A 19225-nucleotide genomic window follows, 5' to 3' on the forward strand; every position below is an offset into this window, starting at 1 on the left:
GTTCAGGTCCAGAGCTTCACTGATTGATCAAAACTGGTGAATGTACTGAACCATAATGTCCAAAACATATCCAAAACTAGGACAACTTTATGAATCAAGTACATAAACATTAATGTCTAGCTAATTCAGGCAGAGCTAGCTTTGAAATAGGTTATATTCTGGTTGTCCCAATACTAATTTTATTATCCCATTTGACGAATATTCATCATGAATAAAACAATTTCATTCGCTTAGCTTATCTAAAAGGCAATACATTCATTTGTAAGTTGTAAGCTATCATCTTATACAAATGACACAACATAACATTAATACACCACATATTATGACCTTTAAGTATGCCGTTGGAGATTATTAGAATTGAATAACATCTTTCAAAAAATTGAGTTAAACACTGAGAGTTGAAATTGCTCACACGCCTAGAAAAAGAAGGATTGATATTCATTTTTCTTGCAATTGTCTTACCAGAATTCTACAGGATCCACTAGAATATCATATGTTCAGACATAGTGAGACATGATGCTGCATTGATTTCTAAGATTCAACGAGGAGTCCAAGTCTTTCGGGCCTTAAACTGAATCCACTGCATGATTTCTTTTATCTTTATCAAGCAACATAAGCAAATGATTCAATTGCATGGAGATATGAAATTTTCAGTATCATTAGGCAAGATGTATTATGATTTTCTTGGCAACAGCAAGAAGCTGTTATGTTAAATATTGCTATGTACTACAAAAGTGTGGCTCCTAAAAAAAAGTGCAAACTCTGTGGACTCTCTCTAATTGGAATACATGCCCTGAGACTACGAGTTCCAGAATGTCTTAATGCTTGATGGGGTGCCTAAGAATCAAGAGAAAGGACTAATCCCAATTATTACACCTAAGCTACCCATCACAAAGCAAGACTAAGTTTTGGCTTCTGTACGCCAAGCCAAGTGACTTATTAACCCCAATGACCGCATTCTTCAGATTAAAAGGAGTCTCTACAGACTATCTGAGGAGTAATAGCCATCATTATATTCATTTGCCATACTGAGAATCCTTACAGCTGTACTTTACATTCAAAATGCAACAATCAAATTCATGTTAAGGAGACGAGAATCGCCACTGTGGCTTTACAAATGAACGTTATGATCACCCTTTAAAAGGAATAAGATTAAACCAACCCGCGCATGTTGAGAGGAAAAAACTGCTAGTTAGGCAATAAACTGCACAGCCTAGCACTATATTGTTAAAGTGAGGACACAATTGACAAGGAGATCTTGAACTAAAGCTTTTATAGTACAGGTATTTCCAAAGAGACGGTGCACTTCTTTTTCTGTTTTTAAACAACTTTTTGTTTTTTTTTTTTTCTAAAAAAAACGCGTTTGTGTGCGTTTTTGTTCCAAAAATAACTCTGGAACAGAAACAAGAAACATCATTTCATTGGCAAAAGAAAACACTCAGTAGCAACGTCAAGGGCCGATGACCTCGCCAAAGCATTCAACGAGATTCTAGCGAAGCTCTCGCCGCCTTGGCTTATAGAAAAGACATTCTAGGTCGGCTGCATGAAAAGGCTGTTCGCCCGGGGAGGCCGGCGAGCCTTCATGGCAACAGATTCATGGCCAAGGCGGCGCACAAGCCAAAAGAATAAAAATAAAAAAGGAAAAATAAATAAGAAAAATAAGAAAGAAAATAGAAAAATAAAATAAAAATATTAAAAAATAAAAGAAATAAAAAAATTATACAAATTTACCAAAGTTCATTTTTACAGAACAAGTTTACCAAACATGCTTTTTTTTTTTTCAAAAATTGTTTTGGAACATAAACATTTTTTTCTAATTCTCTTTCCTAGAACAATTTTTAAATAGAAATGTTACCAAAGCCCTTAATAGCACTTTGATCATGTTCTATTATAAAAAAGACATTCTACTGCATGGACATGTTCTTAGCATCAGATTCTCGGAATAGATAGCAACATTATAACAATTAAACTAAATAGCCAAGTGCATGTTATTACCTGTCTTAGCTAGACTCATCCTCTTTATGACAATACCTTCTGCTACTCTTCCCAGATCGCTTTGCATCCCTACCAACACGTGAGTCATCTGAGCTACTCGCTCCAGAATGAGGAGATGCGGCTACCCTCCTCTGGCTCTTCGGCCTGTGCCTCCTGCCAGAATCACCTGATTCGTCGGAGTCGGAGTCATCTGAATATCTATGACTCTTCCTCCTCCTTTTCTCCTTCTTACTCTTCCTACGCCTTCATCTATGCTCCTCCTCATCTGATGACTCATCCCTCTTCCTTCTCCTCTCCTTCCTCCTCTTCTTTCTTACTTCATCCTCATCCTCATCCTCATCCTCAGAGAGACTACTTCTTCTCCTTCCACTCTTTCTCTTCTTTGACCTCCCTCTTTTCTTTCTCTCCCCAGGATCACTGTCGGTATCCTCATCTTCTGAATCATCCCTCTTCTTCTTCTTCTTTGATGAAGTTTCTTTGCTAGCCTTACTGCTGACTTTTTCCCCCCTCGTTTGGCAATTAACCTCTCAATCTCCGAGTCCACATCAGAATCTGAAGATTCGCTTTCCTCCTCTTCCTCACTGTCCTCCTCGCTCTCTGGTTCACCCTTACCATTCAGCTTGTTAGCACTCCCCTTCAGCTTATCCAACCCAGATAAAGACGCAAGCCCAGCCTGCCCAGCCTCCGGGTCCTTTTCCGTATCATCCTTCACGCTCAGGAAGTTCCTACACTGAAACTTCAGGTGCCCGACACGGCCACACTTCTTGCACGCGCCGTGGGCCTCATCGGCATTCGACCTGGTAATACGGGCAAGAGCCAGCAGACCCTGGAAGCTTGCATACGTGTTCTCCCCCTCAGGCTCTGCACATCCAGTTGCTGCATTTTGGCATAAGATGTCAAATATCCTCGGTAGCCTCAGCGTTTTTTTTATGTTGATTATAAAGTATAGCATACAATCGTCCTGCGAGTGGAACAAGATACCTTCGAGTGCAGAAACAGAACACGCGTGAAAGCAAACTGAAACCTCGACCATATCTTGCAATGAAAATAGGATCTTTAGCTAAGCTAAACCTGGAGAAGCAGAACAGCAAGCAGAGAGAGACACAAACAGACGCAAGTACCCAGAAGGTGAAAACGTTCATGGAAATCGGGCTAAACAGGGACAAGAAACAAAGAGAAGCAGTGGGTAGAATTTGAACATGAGAAGACGCGGGAATGTTAATGCGATTCAATGAGAGATGTTGACAGCACGTTGAAGCAGGGAGGAGTTTTCCAATATGTGATAACTGGACTTGACCAGCACAGGTCCTTTTCGCATGGGGCTGCGACTGTTCTTTGCTATTCGTGAACACGGACTCGTCTTTGCATTAACCTTTTGCAACTCTGTTTCTGGCCCCCCTCGTCACATTCTTAATGAATGTCATTAGCATATATGGTTCTGCTCTTTTTGCAAACATTTTGTACATACTTTTATTTCATCCCCACGGTAGATCCAACTCGACCGGTGAAGTGGAATTTTCTATCAACTTAGGCGGTCGAGTAAGATGGCTATACACCAATGAAAGCTTTGTCGCCGATGCTGTGCGACCGACCAGGCCGAATCTATTCGGTGATGTACATGTTTCCAAGCTCAGAATTTCCGATCTCTTCGTCCGTCCTTCTCCGTTCAGAGATCTCTTCTGTTGATGTATAGCCAAAGAAGAAGTTCCTTTAAAGATTCTGGTGTCCCCATCTCTTCTACTGCTTGGATAATAGTTAACATAAAAGTTATTATGGAATCACTTTGAGGACCTCATTTGTTAATTAAACTCAAGGACCTCGATCAATTACTATTAACCACAGTTACTGAAACTGCATGATTATCGATTCACATTATGCTATTCGAGGTCTTAGAAACCGGTATTAATTTCACGAATATTATAAAAGTCATCGCATGCTTTTATTTTCCCCTCATATAAATGCAAAATTTATTCTAATTAACATTTAACCCAAAGAGACCACTTATTATTAATGAGATGAACATAAGAAATCTACACTAGAAAAAGCACTTCTACATAATCTTATAAGTTGATTGATTAACTTAATTAATTCTTGGGTCTAATGAGAACTCCTTTGAGGACAAGCCCACTCTTCCAATGCCCACCATGCTCAAACATGTACACCTCCATCTCTCCCTCCTTATGCTTTGATGTGCTTAGTTCTCCTACTTTGATCTCTATCCAATCCCCCCTCGGCTTCTCCATAAGATTCTCCTTGTGCTCTTGCTTGATCCCGTCCGGCAATGTCAACCGGATGTTCACCGGAATTTGCCATCCATAGCCCGATGATCTCATCAAGATCATGAAGGCTACCTCGTATGTCATCCCCAGGGATAGCTTCGACACGTCGAACCTACCATGCACATCCAGCCAGCACACGTTGACGAGTTCAGCCATTTCCATTGAGGTGTCGTCACTGCGAAACTTTTCACGTGATTAAGCGGAGCATGAAACGACGTGAGTTCATTAGTATTGGTGAAATTTATTTGTGCTTTTTCAGCTGGGTGCATCCTTCTGGGTCAACCATTGCCAGTAAGAGTTGTTCTTAGCCCATGTGATGGAGAGGCCTCGTGCATATATCATGAAGCAATTTTTCTTCGATTCCTTTTCCACCCAGTGTTTCTGCCATAATATTGAATTATTAGGATAACATTACATATCAAATCTGCTCACCTACTTCTCCTATCTAATTGTAAATCAAAAGTTAATTCAAAGAATCAATTCACCATCCACGTAATGCACTTTAATTATCGAAACTTCATACACAAAAAGCAAGCAAATTAGGTTGCAAAACCGTTGTATCGAGATCCATGACAATGGTAAACATGAAGTTTTTTTAGCAGCAATAGTTCTTTCCAAAATTTCTATTGCATATCAGAAATCCCTTATTTCAGAAAGTGGCTTAGTATTCTCACTTCCGACGATCACCTGTCTTTCGACATGGATTTGAGCAAAGAAAAAACCTTATTTTTTGCAATATTTATAGGTGAAGACTATAGATTGGTAGGGAGTTAATCAAGAGATCCTCAATGTTCATTTACTATTCACAGTAACCATCACCATCTTATTGTAAGAAGTTAATTATCAGTGCATGTGTAAATGAAATAATTATGTGTGTGTGGACATACATACATACATACATACATACATACATACATACATATATATATATATATATATATATATATATAATAATAGGAATAAAGGGTAGGAAGAATATGAAGTGGAAAGGACTTGCCATGGTCCTATTGCTCAAGAATACACCAGCAGAGAGCTGATCATGAATTGGTGGTGGAACATCAGTCGTGCCCAAAATGGACTGGTGCTCATGTGGATGGCCCTCTTCTTGTTTGGCTTCTGATTCTCTCTCTGGTTGGGAATCCTCTCCAGTTATGATGATCTCTCTCTCTGTGCCATCTTCTCGGGACAACTCTTCTCCCATCTTCTCTACCATATACCGCAAAACTCCCTCTTGCTCCACCGTAACATGTATAGCATATCGTTCTGATGAGAAAGTTTTTAAAAAGAAAATGAATTTGAGTAGATTTATTCCCTTCTTGTGGATGAATTTGAAAGGGAATAAACGCCTTTTCTTTTCCATCTTTAGCACATCTTCACGGGGAGAAAAAGTCCATGTTCCTTGATTGGCCTTGAAGAAAAGGTTCTCTAAAGCAGAACCTTTCTCCAAATCTCTCCCCAGGTTCTTGAAATTCTGCGATTGGCAAGTCGTAGGAATGGATGCAATCTGATGTGCAATTGCTAGAACAAGGGCGGAACAACATGGCCGCATCGCAACTTGGGAACTAACTTTCGATTAGCGAAAAACTATGTTTATAGCAAACTATCAAAAAAGAAAACCACTCTGAAGAATGATTCTAACTAATGTCGGACCATGACGAGGATTCCAATATCAATCGAGTTACAAGCAAGCGGCCACACTCTATGTATTTTGCTGATATTCCTTCCTTCTTCAGATGAATTACCGCATTTTTGTATGGAGAAAGAATGGAAAGGACCGTATCATTATATAATTCTGTCTTGTTATTAGATAGAGCAAGAGGCTGCGCTATTCGACAGTAAAGAGTAGTGAAGGTAGTAAAACAGTGCTTAGATACGCTATACACTCAGCTGCCGAATCACCGGCAATTCGGCACCATACCGAGCACCAACTTCTACTCTAAAATCCTATAGAATCCTTCACGAATTTCAATCTGCTTCACCATTCCTGTCGATGAATACCAGTCTCGAGTTTCAGAACTCAAGGGATCTTGATCGATCTACCTTGTGATATGGCAATTGGCTGATGTCCACGTTAGCTAAAAGCTAAAGACGGGATGCGGGGGGGCTCCTACCTTTATCTACCGGGGAAAATATAACTAGATGACGCAGGTATGTATGTAAACATCTTAGCTCTCCGGGTCATTGAACCTGGGGCTTTCAAGATCTCCCATGCTCGCAGAAGCAAAAGACGCGGTTGTTTCGACCGTCGAAAGGGAAGAAGCACTCTCGTTGGAATCGGAGATCGTCATGTATGATGTGGTCCTCGTCAATTTCAGAGGTGTCTGAACCTGATGCTCCTAGAAGCTTGTTTATTGCTGATTTTGCAGTTTCAACAAACCATTCGTCCTCCGGGAGCGTACTACAAAAGCAGGAGAAGGGGAGGAAGCAGTATTTAGCTTTTAAGTAATATGGAGAGAGAGAGAGAGAGCTTTGAAGCATTGAATGATACCTCTGAGGGTCTACGCCTCTAGCAGCAAACGTCATGATTGCGCGAGCAATGATGGCCGATGCAATCTGGTGCACATGCCGAGATGGATAACCAGCAAAGCGTGCTATTTCAACAGTGAAGTGCATATCAAGAATCAACTGCATCCAATCAACCACATGACCAGAGCAGATTAGTATCGCGTTATCTTCAAACCCAAATAATCTGAACCAAGTGGGTAATAAGAAATGACAATAAGACCTTCACATAACCATAAACATCAAAAGAAACCGTCAGGATGTTAACCAATCAGGTTTAAGAGGAAATAACATATGGCAACAAAATAGCAAGGGACTTTGCTCTATTTGAACAACAGACAGCAGAAACAAATAGTTTGTATCACCTATTTAGAACAAGAGCTAAAACCTTACTTAAAAGAGAGACAGACCAGTACATGTTTATAAGTATAAAATTTGGGATCTAACAGATCCATGATCAGAATATCAGCTGCTCAGCAGATGAACAGAATGAAGCAATCAAATTTCCAAGTCATCTGGACATAACACAAGTTCTCAGCTATCCAACGTTGCAGGTAGTCTTATGATTGTTAAAACTAGTATTTAAGTGGAGAATAATATCAGGCCAATATCCTAATGATAAGCTTTCGCCGTGCTAGTACTATAGCAGTATCAGTTACAAAAACAGAAGTAACAATATTATGTCGAGGCTTCAGACAAGAGGTAAATTCAATGTCCATAGGTGTGCCACCAGCAAAAGGATGGAAATCAAGGACAACGCTAATCCTTGCACAGGCGTTATTCTGGTGACAGAAGCAAAAATATCTAAATAGTGACCTTCAGCAAATTTTCTCAAGAAGCTCATCTCAGCACACTTTAAGTCCATCCACTCTTATGAAGATAAGAGGGCACAAGATGTCCAAATTCTCCCCAAACATCCATGGCATTACATGTATCTTTGAGGAAGACTCGTATGCACAGGGAATACTTTTCTTTATATTCTACAAAGATCACAAACTAAGAAGATATATGACCGAATGACTTAAATACATCTCGCATTTTGGCAATCATTTTTATAATAGGAAATAAAACTAAAAAGGAAAAAAAATTATGAATCAGATACCTGTTGCAAACCAAATGGCTGAATAGCAGATGAATCATCTTCAAATGCACTCCAGAATTCCTGCTCTTCAGACAACCACATCACCACTGTTTCTGTAAGCCTGGCGAGCAATAGCTTTTGTATTTTATCTTTTCCAAGTAAAACATCTCCAGCTACAGTAGCTAACTGCTGCAACTTAGCAAATAAAGCCTGCAGCAACATCATCAAGATATATAGTTTGAGCATCAGAAAAGAAAATAAGGTAAAAAAAATGCTAATATTTTGTTTTAGCATCATCAAGATATTTTGTTTTTTTTCACCATGATGTTTATGATTTAGGCCATGCTAAAAGTTCTCTCTTGAAAGTTGTAGTTACCAAGCATCATCCAAACATGAGCATAATAGAAATAAAGACAACACAGACAGAAGCACAAGCCACCATGAATAAATTCTAATAGATTGGTTACACATGTATGAAGAGACAACTTTCTTTTTCAGGCAGAAAACCAAGGACATCTATTTGGAAGTAAGAGTACCTGGAATGGAAGTGATGGCAGGGGATCAGAATCCCAATATTGATCTTCCCCATTCTCACTCAAATAAATTCGTGCATGCAATTGTGTTTCATCTTCTCTTGAATAGATGAAACTCAAGACATATTGCCTGCAGAAATGATCTCTAAGCTTGTCAAACGAATGTTGTAGCTGGCGCTTGCACTCCTTTACTTCCACTGGAATGGCTGTACTAGGAGAAGTATTTTCCATGGCTCCAGCCCTTTGTTCCTTGCTTTCATTCTGTGGATTCCAGAGGTTAATGATGGCATCTGGTAACAGTTCATCAGCTATAGTGTAAGCCATTCCCAGGAGTGCAAGCTGCTGTGAGTCCGTCTCAGCTCTAAAGGGTAACAGCTCCTTGAGTTCCGCAAGATTGTCATCATCGGATGGACCTGGTAAGGCTTTGTTTAGAGCGTCGACATATTTATCAAATAGTTGTGAGATTCTATTTAAAACGTTTCCTCCAAAATGCACAACAGTGAGTGGAGTCAGCTGTCCTAGTATCTCCTGCAAAGAAACAACCATGAGCAGGAATAAAGTAGCAACCACAATGCAAGAAAATTACTTTTCAAAAAGAACTTAATAACAATGTAGTTTAGTATGACTCATTTTGACCAATAAAAGAAGAAAGAGGATTGTTCGACGATCGGGTACTTATGTGGCAATTTACAGACTTATGACAGCTTTTGTGAGTTTTGAACGAAGATAGAAATAGTCCTAAAAAACAAATGGAGAAGGACAAACTAAATTACTTACATCAATGATGTACATAAATCTCAGTCCATTGTCAATGAGGGCATCATCAGATGATGTTGCAAAGGCAGATAGTGGAGAGACAAAACGAGGTGACAGTGGCAAGTTCTCTTCGCTTTCTACCAAGTTAAGAACTGCTTTCCTGGCCTGTCTAAAATTCAGCTCCAATACTTCCTCAATATACGGGCGCAAGAGCACCAGGAGTAACTTTGACAGTTTAAGGCCTTGTGATTCCAACAATGAGCAGTAACTAAGACTTGCCTGTATGCAGACACATGCCGCATGTAATGCAGAGACTGTTTCAGAGGATGGCGCATTATCTTTAACCAGACGGACGAAAAACTCAATTTCCCATTCTGCCCATTGAACAACTCTGTTGGTATAAGCAGGATTATCGCCAAATATCAAACCTGATTCTTTTATTGTGGCAGAGATGCTGGAGAATACTAGTTTAGCTAGTGTGGCTGAAAAGATTCTTGGGCAGAAAGAAGATGAAGGAAGAAAACATCAATCCTCTTCTGGAGATGGTCTCCGAAGGATTTCAGCAACAGCTGATGAGCAGAAGGACCTTTCCCAAGTTTAATCAAACAAGAAAGTGCTCTTCTACGTTCAGCTATATTAACTAGAGGTTGCTCCACAAGCTCAACCAGTTGATCCTCAGCCATTGCCTTTCTTTCCAAGAAAGCTAATCTATATGAGTTTGCCTCCTCAGATAAACTGTCAGCAGAGCCCTTTAGCTCTGGATATTTTCTCTCTTCTGCAAATAGAGCCTCCACTGCTTCCTCCACTTTGTGCTCGGCCAGGAGAACATCAATATTGTCCAAGAGTATCATCCTCAGGTTATGTAATTCACTTAGTGTCAAATCTTGCTCTTCAGAAACCTGAGGGTTTTCCTCAGCAACATCATTCAGGCCGCAAGATTTATTCCAATCTTCCAATTCACTACAGACACCCGTCACCAAATCCTGCACAAGCAGACCTTGGGAAGATATGTGTTTCTGCATCTCAGTTAGTTCATGCTTCATCTCCACAACTTCCTCTGAAATTCTGCAATTACATTTTAAAAGATCAGAGAAAACTTAAGCACAATAAAGCAATGGAATTTACAAATAAGGTAAGTATTTTGCAAAACCTGAACAAAGCAAGCTTAATATGAAATCACAAACTAAAAGAAAAACTCTCCTAGTTCATTGAGAATCCTTAGTATATTGATATGCTTGATTGCTTATACTTAATGGCATTTCCAACTAGGATAAAATTGAACGCTTCATCACATCACTTACACATTTAACTGAATTTATAAGGCCAAGAAAACGGTTTACCTCTTTTAGAATAGAGATGAAAAGGTAGATGCAACATACAGCAACTAAGCTAACATGTTATATAAAGCATCCAAGACAGCTCTAGCCAGAAAGTAGACATTCTTTAAGCCATACATAAACCAAGATAGCTCTTTGCAAGAAAATAAACTTTTAGGCAGACGTCGGTGGTGGCCTAATTCTTTCAAGAAACACATGCATTTCAAATCAACTTTGAAAGGTCAATACGATGATTACAAAAAATACTAGGAGGAGGAATGAGAGAGAAAAAACTAGGAAAAAGAATCTCAGAACAAAGAGTCTAAATAGTTGCAAAGCGGGAAAAGGCAAGAACCACAACTCTTGCCTTAAGAAAGCCAGGTACTTTGTGCGCACGTTACCACATAAGTTTTCGACTGCATCTTTGAGATCCAAGAGTTCACAACAAAGCTTTCTAATGCCCTGCAGCATATAATAAACTTGATTATAGTATCAGACATGATGATCTTGCAGTTCCATTATCATAGGCAAACATAGAATTGCAGGAACCAAAAAGAATAATTCCAAAGGTTCCAAACCTTAGTCGAAAATCACATTATAGATAAGTTAAATTAGCAGCAAGTTTAGATGCCAACACAATAAAGAATTTAAGTTAAAAGGTGTATAACTATACTGCCCTGCATGTCTCAAATACAGTGTTTGCATAGTTGATTGGTTCAGGTCCAGAGCTTCACTGATTGATCAAAACTGGTGAATGTACTGAACCATAATGTCCAAAACATATCCAAAACTAGGACAACTTTATGAATCAAGTACATAAACATTAATGTCTAGCTAATTCAGGCAGAGCTAGCTTTGATATAGGTTATATTCTGGTTGTCCCAATACTAATTTTATTATCCCATTTGACGTATATTCATCATGAATAAAACAATTTCATTCACTTAGCTTATCTAAAAGGCAATACATTCATTTGTAAGTTGCAAGCTATCATCTTATACAAATGACACAACACAACATTAATACACCACATATTATGACCTTTAAGTATGCCATTGGAGATTATTAGAATTGAATAACATCTTTCAAAAATTGAGTTAACATTAATGTCCAAAACATATCCAAAACTAGGACAACTTTATGAATCAAGTACATAAACATTAATGTCTAGCTAATTCAGGCAGAGCTAGCTTTGATATAGGTTCTATTCTGGTTGTCCCAATACTAATTTTATTATCCCATTTGACGTATATTCATCATGAATAAAACAATTTCATTCACTTAGCTTATCTAAAAGGCAATACATTCATTTGTAAGTTGCAAGCTATCATCTTATACAAATGACACAACATAACATTAATACACCACATATTATGACCTTTAAGTATGCCGTTGGAGATTATTAGAATTGAATAACATCTTTCAAAAATTGAGTTAAACACTGAGAGTTGAAATTGCTCACACGCCTAGAAAAAGAAGGATTGATATTCATTTTTCTTGCAATTGTCTTACCAGAATTCTACAGGATCCACTAGAATATCATATGTTCAGACTTAGTGAGACACGATGCTGCATCGATTCTAAGATTCAATGAGGAGTTCAAGTCTTTCGGGCCTTAAACTGAATCCACTGCATGATTTCTTTTATCTTTATCAAGCAACATAAGCAAATGATTCAATTGCATGGAGAGTTGAAATTTCCAGTATCATTAGGCAAGATGCTATTATGATTTTCTTGGCAACAGAAAGAAGCTGTTATGTTAAATACTGCTATGTACTACAAAAGTGTGGCTCCTAAAAAAAGTGCAAAATCTGTGGACCCTCTCTAATTGGAATACATGCCCTGAGACTACGAGTTCCGGAATGTCTTAATGCTTGATGGGGTGCTTAAGAATCAAGAGAGAGGACTAATCCCAATTTTAACATGGACATAAATCTATGCCCATCTGGGTCATCTTTCAGGAAAGCATAATCGTTTCTTGGATTTGCAGTCAGAAACAGACTACTTTTGTCAGCACTCCACATTATAATCAACTAGAAGCATTCTTGCTGGAAGCATCAAAGTTCACACAATATCCACTTGTAGATCTCTAAATTTATGAGCAAATGACGCTAAAGCAATGGCATGACCATTGAGGCTGGACACCAATAACTGCACCAACAATTACAAAAATTTCGAGACGACTTTCAATGAAACAAGTGAACTCCAAGCACTGTTTAGCCTAGTAGGTTTTAATTGTGCACCATGGAAAACTTTCAATGAAAGAGAAGGTTTATCGCATAAGTTCTTCAAAAAAGACTGAGGAACTAGCTCTTCCACAAAGCAACACGCTGAGATTATTAGTGAGATGAACCAATGGATGCCGTATATCTCCAGCTTTCTCCTCATAAGCACAAATTCACCCAGTAGTTGGGATTTGCAGAAACGACACCCAGCAAACTCGATACAAGCATGATGAACTCTAGCAGCAGGAATATGCGCATAAATTTCCAACAGGAGTATAAAAGAGTGATGACACAGGGCACCCACTTATACGGTTTTTGGCCCAAGAGATAGCCTTCTAGTTAATCAAACAGTCAAGGATGATCATCTTTCCCTCTCCATCTCTATGGGAGAACTCATCAGACCGTCAGACAAATTTATAAAACCCAAGATATTTCAACTGATCGAGACCAGTACAGTACACCAATTGGGGAAAAAGAACAGAAAACTGCGAATGCCCAAACGCGAAGCTCAGAAGAACTGCCAAATCATGATGGTCTTCAGAAGGAACGGACAAAAAACGCTGCTCAACCTGCTATTGAACGAACAACTCCACATCCTCTAGCCAAGCAAAGAAACTTGAGTTCCGAAACTTGAAATTTCTATTCTGGGACATCCTCAAGACATGCGCCAAGAAAATGAAAATCAAGAGAGAGCATGAGAGAGAGAGAGACCTTTTCAGTTGGGGACTGATAAAGCGAGTCGACCTTGGACTGTGGAGTGATGGTCTCGATGGACGGGAAGTCGTCATCTTCTTCACTGCTCTCCATCTTCTTCACTCTCTCTCTCTCTCTCTCTCTCTCTCTCTCTTTCTGGGTCACTAAGCTTTTAGGTTTTCGGGCATTTCCCACTTCTTCAGCTGCTGCCCAGTTCACGGATTGTCCGGACGAGAGCGAGAAAGCGAGAAAGGAAGAAACTTGACGAGTGGGGAAGGTCGAGATTTGGAACGAGCGCGACTAAAAGCAGCGGCGGCTGCAAGAACCGAAACAGAGGAAAAGCCAGTGGACACTTCGGACAGGAAAAGATGGTGAGAACGAAATGGAGATTTGTTTATGTGGCAATTAACGTATGTATGTTCATGAATTCAAAAGACTTTGTCTTTTTCGATTTGCCCTTCAAGATCAAAGATCCCGATTCTCCATTATCTATCTTTTTCCTGTTGGTATATTGGGTAAAAGGAGGAGGAAAGTCACGAGAAGCTCCCTCATTTTGTTGTAATCCTAGTTCAAAACGCGTTTCAAGTTTTACCTTTATTTGCATCGTGGTTTGCTCTTATAAATAGACCCACATGGGACGATTCGGGCCGACCAATAACAATAGCCAGCACCATTGGGATGGTTGACCTAGTGACAAGGGATCGGCTGTCTTTTGGGAAATTATGAACTCCGCTCACATCAAGAGCAAATTTCTGAAAGACTCGTGCCATACCATCTAACCACAACACATATCGTGTGGAGAGACTTTCTACTGTTAATCTTGGTAGGGCTGCAATGACGGGCTTTTTTAATTCAGACAATTGAGCTGTAGTTAGTGCGACGTAGTTATAAATGAAATTGAACTTTTTTGTAATTGGTGTAAACCTCTCATGGTAAACCTCTCCTGCTTATCTTTTCTACAATTTAAGAACAAGGGCTGTGTAGATTGATTGAGGATTCATTAGGCGATTGGTTGAGGATCGGTCAAAGGAGGGATAAGCGGTTCAAAGTCGGTCTAGGTTCAACCTAAAATCTATCATTTCAAAGTTGATTCCCTAATTTTTGAAACGTGAAATTACCCAACCAAGCCATTCCAAGGTTTACTTGGGAATCGTCCAATTTATTCTTCTTCTTTTTTTATTTTTAATTAAGCAAAATAAAAGTGAGTACAACGATAAAAATCTTCATTTGTCAATAACAACAATCCATAAAATATGAATACATAAGATAAAATAAACATTAAAAAGTACAAAACACGTAACCGGGATTAAGTGTGGCAATTGGTGCTCATTATAATTATCTTCTTCTTAGGGCGGCGGGGCAAGAATCTAAGTGGTTTTTCTTTTGTTTAAAGTGTCGAGGATGGCAATCTACTCACCTTGACTTGGCTTTGATTTGTACCATGGAGATTGGAAAGTCATTTGGGTTGTCAACTGTTGGCTGAATACTACACTTTCAAGTCTTGGCAACTATATTCACTGTATTGATGAGCGGGCACTTTACTTGTAATGATTCATAACCTCATTTTCTCCTAGAGCTGTGATTATCAATGATTAAGCTGCATAGATAAGAGGCCATGAGCTTGTGACTTCAAGATCAATCTACTAATTCGTGATTTTGCAATCTATCCCCGATTAGCACTGAATTTTCAGCTCTTCGATCAATTCTTATCTAAAAATCATGAACTAAACCGCCTGATATGAGATCCAATTTTTTTTTTTTAACCAAGAACTGGCCAGTTCTTAATTCTATTCTAGATTGTTTAACCTAGGATTGTAGTACAGATTGAAGGCAAATAAAGACTTATTGTTTTTTTTTTTTTTTTTTTTGTGATCAAGGATTAGCCGGAGTATTGCCATTGTCGGCTTACGCCGATTCGGGATTTTACGGGCCTCCGCGATAGAAGCCCAGCAGCAATTATACCAAGGCTTATTGTTAATGACCTAGGATTTGCAAAATTATGAAGGTCCAATTTTAGTCTAGCTAATACAACTTAAAAACCTTCCATGATGTGAGAAAACCCCAAAAGTCTAACTTCACACCGCCCACACACCCAAACTTTCAACCCAAATCTGCCACCACCTTCCCCCTTCCACCAACCACCCCCTCCGCCGTCTCAGACCGCTTGGCCGATGGCCCTTTTCTCTCTCTCTCAATTTCTTTCATTATTTAGTTGGTTCTCTAAACCTCGTACTTCTCACTTTCCCAACCTAGAACCATAATTAATCAAATCAATTGCTATGTACTAAACTGACCTCATTTTGGGGTCCCCATGCCCATCACGACCTTTTCTTAAAGACTCTCTAGGTGAGATGACATTTTAGTACTTATCAAATGATAAACATAGAAGTTTTTTTTTTATTATGCTAATGATGGACCTAATCATAGTCCTTACAGAAATTTTATTTATTAAATATAACCAAAGAGAACCTTTAAGCAATACCCATATGATTTTTTTTTATTCCCTTTCTTTCAAATAAGAACCTCGAAAAATTATAGCGATTTTTTCAAATGGCCCAGAAATATTCACTTTTATTATTTTGTTCCTTATTATTTACTAAAATCCATTCCTTGATACAACAACGGTTGAGTGGTGGAGCTCCGTCGCTAACGAGTAACCGTCACCGCGACCTCGCTCAAAGCTCAATGCCGACGGCGACGGCGGCGGCGGCGGCGGCGGCGGGAGCGCCACTCCACGTGGGGAGCCTCCCCGGTTCATCTTCTTCTCCGAGAGCGAATCGCCATCGCCATCGCCGTCAACTTCGCCCGGCGCAACGATCGGCTGCGGCCGCGGCGACGCGCAGGGAGGTCTCCCTCCTCCTCAGCTCGAGCGCCGCGTGCGGGTCATTCGCGCTCTCCTTCTTCGTCCCTGCTCCTCCTTCCAAGTCCGCGCCGCCCGAGTTCTCCGAGCTCCCGAGCTCCGGCGGCGTGAGGGTGCTGGACCTTCGGATCGGCTCCGGCGAGGCTCCTTCCGTCGGCGACGAGGTCTCTCTCTCTCTCTCTCTCTCTCTCTCTCGCAATGTCTTGATGGGCTTGGGGATATTGATGGAAAGGTTAACACAACTGCAAATTAATCCTGGGAAGTTCAGTATTGCGAAAGCAAAGGACCCATCTTTCGTTTCTAAATTATATGCCTAATTCACAGCAGTTCCTGGACTTGCACGGCTTATGTTAGAAAACCCAGTAAAGTAAGAATCAGTGAAGATTAGCATCGTGCACTACAATTGCAATTTGATCTGTTGTTACCCAAATTAGATCGATAAACTTCGGTTTTCGATGATTTTGGGTTGATGTCTTCTGAATGTCAACTGCAATCTGTTGCTTTTAATCATATTTTTAGATAGGAAAGTGCTGTGCAGTGTGCAGTGCTGATAATTTGTGTAGTAGCATCCTCTGTATATTTGGTCTCGCTTTCGCGGATCGTGTTCCGATGTGTTGGTAAACTTGCGTGATAAATTAGAAGATGCCCGAGAGCCACCATCGTGGCAAGAAATCGATTGGCTTACTTAAGGTTTTGGATGTGAAGGTCGCTATACATTACTATGGAAGATTGGCTGCAAAACAAGGGTGGAGATTCGATTCCACGTATGATCACAAAGATGGCACCGGGGATTCAGTTCCTTTTGTCTTCAAACTCGGTTCGGAAAATGTAAGTTAACATCTTTGCTTTCTCTCCTTCTGCTTGACCATAATGGGTTTAGTCAAGAAGTTCAAGTTCTTTTATTAAACTTTTCTTGTTCACTATCATGTCTCTACCACTCTCCACATCCCCAGCCCTCATCTCTTCCCACCTCTCTGCAACACCACAAAAAGTAGAAATGGCAGGAAGAGAAGGCTAAGGTTCTCTGTATCCTTCCGGTTCTAATTCACTATCATGTTCTTAATCAGCAGAAAAGCCTTTTCGTTGCAGACCGACTTTATTGGTATGTTAGCCGTTTGTCTCAAGAAAATCAACGATCTGGAAATCATTTTCCTAAAAATTTTCTGCTTGCATTGCTTACAGAAATTAAAGAACAAAAACTATTTCCATCATCAACTATACTTAGATTGTTGTCGATGATGAAAATTTTTCCATTGACTAATATTCTAAGCAATAGGGATGAATATTTTTTGGAAAGTATTTTCCAAATCATTGATTTTTTCACAAGACGAACACACCAGAGCTTGCCTCTCCATTTGTTGACTTCAATCTTCTAAAAATGAAGCTCTCCTGCATTTTTCTTAAAAAGGCGATGCCCGATTGCAACTTGCATAACATGTTCTCACATAAAAGAGGGTCTCCAAGTAGGTCAAATGGAGTCCAACTTTCTTTCTTTCCTTTGGCTGAATCTTTCAATTTTCTTTGCAATGCGGGACCATCGGGATTAGATGTGGGATCGCGATCCTATGCAATCTGGATGGCGATCCCACGCCGATCCCAACAGCCAATGATTATACCAGCGATCCAGATTGCTCAGCCAGATCTGGATCACAGAACCATACAATCCTGCCAACCATGGTTGCATCAATGGTCCTCTGATAATGTGCAGAAATTAAACGTGTAGGTTATTTCAGGGATTCAAGCTGCCGTGAGATCCATGAAAGTAGGTGGTATCCGTAGAGTTGTTATTCCTCCATCACAAGGATACCAGAGCATATCCCAAGAACCAATACCACCAAACGTAAGTTTTACATGTCCCATTTCCTTTTATATAGTCTCTTTTTCATTGCTTCCATTATTGTTTTGAGCACCTAAAAGTTTTTCTTGGAAATCTGTTCAATATGTTCCTCACTTTGCTCTTGTTAAACTTGTGAAAGTTGTGTTGCCTTTTATTTTGTGCCCTCTTTGGAGTTATTTACCCTCCATATATATTCGTGCTTCTAAATACTAGGGCACCCCATTTCGCCATTCAGTAAATTGGAACATTACAGCATAACATGATTTTCAGATAGAGAATTTGTTTTACTGTAGTTTTTACATTATGATGATATTCAGGATTTAAATTAATACTCAATTAACATGATTTCTTTATTCTACAGTTCTTTGACAGGCAGAGGCTGTTCACAACAATTTTTAATCCAACCCGTCTTGCCAATGGTGAAGGTTCCACATTGGGCACTCTTATCTTTGACATAGAATTAGTCAACCTGAGACACCAGTAATATTCGGATGAACGCTCTTTAGATGATTTTCAACTCATGAGAAAGGGTTAGCCATAATTTTCTACTTATTTTGATTCCTAGCACTACGCTCCACTTTCTTTTTTACTTTGTTAAATCGTGCAAGGTGATTTATGTCAAGGGGGTAATAATTTTGCCAAGCCCTCCATCAACCACTCCTTTTCAGATATTAAGATAATGAAAAGAAAGCAAATGATGGGCAATGAAAAGAACTAAGGGAATTAGGCTCTCTTCCAGATTTGATGATCACAATCAAAGGTTTCTGGGGTGCAGATTTGATTATCCTAAACAATGTATAGGCTTAGAAGTGACTGAATAATAAGAGGAGAGGAAGCTAAGGATGATGCCTTGTAACGATGTGTCTGGCTGAGACAGTGCCTAGACTTGATTCCCTACCCTTCTGAGGGTTTTTTTGCTCCAACAAGTATCAGAAAGACAATCAGACCGACTAAATCTCAAGGGACTCTTTAAATTTGTACTATTTGCCAAAGAAATCCATCTGAGGCATGATTTGGATATGGAATATACACTAATAATGCTAACCATAGAGCATACTTGGTCTAACTTCGTCCTTTATGAAGTTAGATGGCATGTCATTTCATCACATCACATGAGAAGATTTCAAGGAATCAGGCTTTACTCACTA

General features: G+C 39.6%; 5 protein-coding genes across 5 annotated transcripts; 1 reads left to right on the forward strand and 4 right to left on the reverse strand.

Annotated features, from left to right (window-relative positions):
- Positions 1–2000: 2000 nt before the first annotated feature.
- LOC104446528 (CAX-interacting protein 4) lies at positions 2001–3028 on the reverse strand. The gene is given in 2 exon segments (XM_039313500.1): positions 2001–2491; positions 2494–3028. Coding segments are annotated over 2 exon segments (1026 nt in total).
- Positions 3029–3971: 943 nt separating this feature from the next.
- Positions 3972–4460, reverse strand: LOC104444602 (protein PHLOEM PROTEIN 2-LIKE A1). The gene has a single exon (XM_039312851.1). The coding sequence runs from the start codon at positions 4434–4436 to the stop codon at positions 4080–4082; it is 357 nt and encodes a 118-aa protein (XP_039168785.1). The 5' UTR covers positions 4437–4460; the 3' UTR covers positions 3972–4079.
- Positions 3978–5946, reverse strand: LOC120286135. Its single transcript, XM_039312850.1, has 2 exons — positions 5272–5946; positions 3978–4655 (listed from the first exon to the last, which is right to left on the reverse strand). The coding sequence occupies exons 1-2, from the start codon at positions 5821–5823 to the stop codon at positions 4530–4532; spliced, it is 678 nt and encodes a 225-aa protein (XP_039168784.1). The 5' UTR covers positions 5824–5946; the 3' UTR covers positions 3978–4529.
- Positions 5947–6056: 110 nt separating this feature from the next.
- Positions 6057–13901, reverse strand: LOC104444601 (exocyst complex component EXO84C). The gene is given in 9 exon segments (XM_010058307.3): positions 6057–6553; positions 6555–6672; positions 6763–6899; positions 7879–8067; positions 8394–8918; positions 9168–9670; positions 9673–10211; positions 10830–10924; positions 13399–13901. Coding segments are annotated over 9 exon segments (2316 nt in total). The 5' UTR covers positions 13495–13901; the 3' UTR covers positions 6057–6439.
- A 2074-nt stretch (positions 13902–15975) lies between these two features.
- Positions 15976–18731, forward strand: LOC104444604 (peptidyl-prolyl cis-trans isomerase FKBP17-1, chloroplastic). The gene is made up of 4 exons (XM_010058311.3): positions 15976–16404; positions 16946–17068; positions 17964–18080; positions 18439–18731. The coding sequence occupies exons 1-4, from the start codon at positions 16066–16068 to the stop codon at positions 18559–18561; spliced, it is 702 nt and encodes a 233-aa protein (XP_010056613.2). The 5' UTR covers positions 15976–16065; the 3' UTR covers positions 18562–18731.
- Positions 18732–19225: the final 494 nt, after the last annotated feature.

Source organism: Eucalyptus grandis, chromosome 5, assembly GCF_016545825.1.
Source record: "Eucalyptus grandis isolate ANBG69807.140 chromosome 5, ASM1654582v1, whole genome shotgun sequence".
Taxonomy (NCBI): Eukaryota; Viridiplantae; Streptophyta; class Magnoliopsida; order Myrtales; family Myrtaceae; genus Eucalyptus; species Eucalyptus grandis.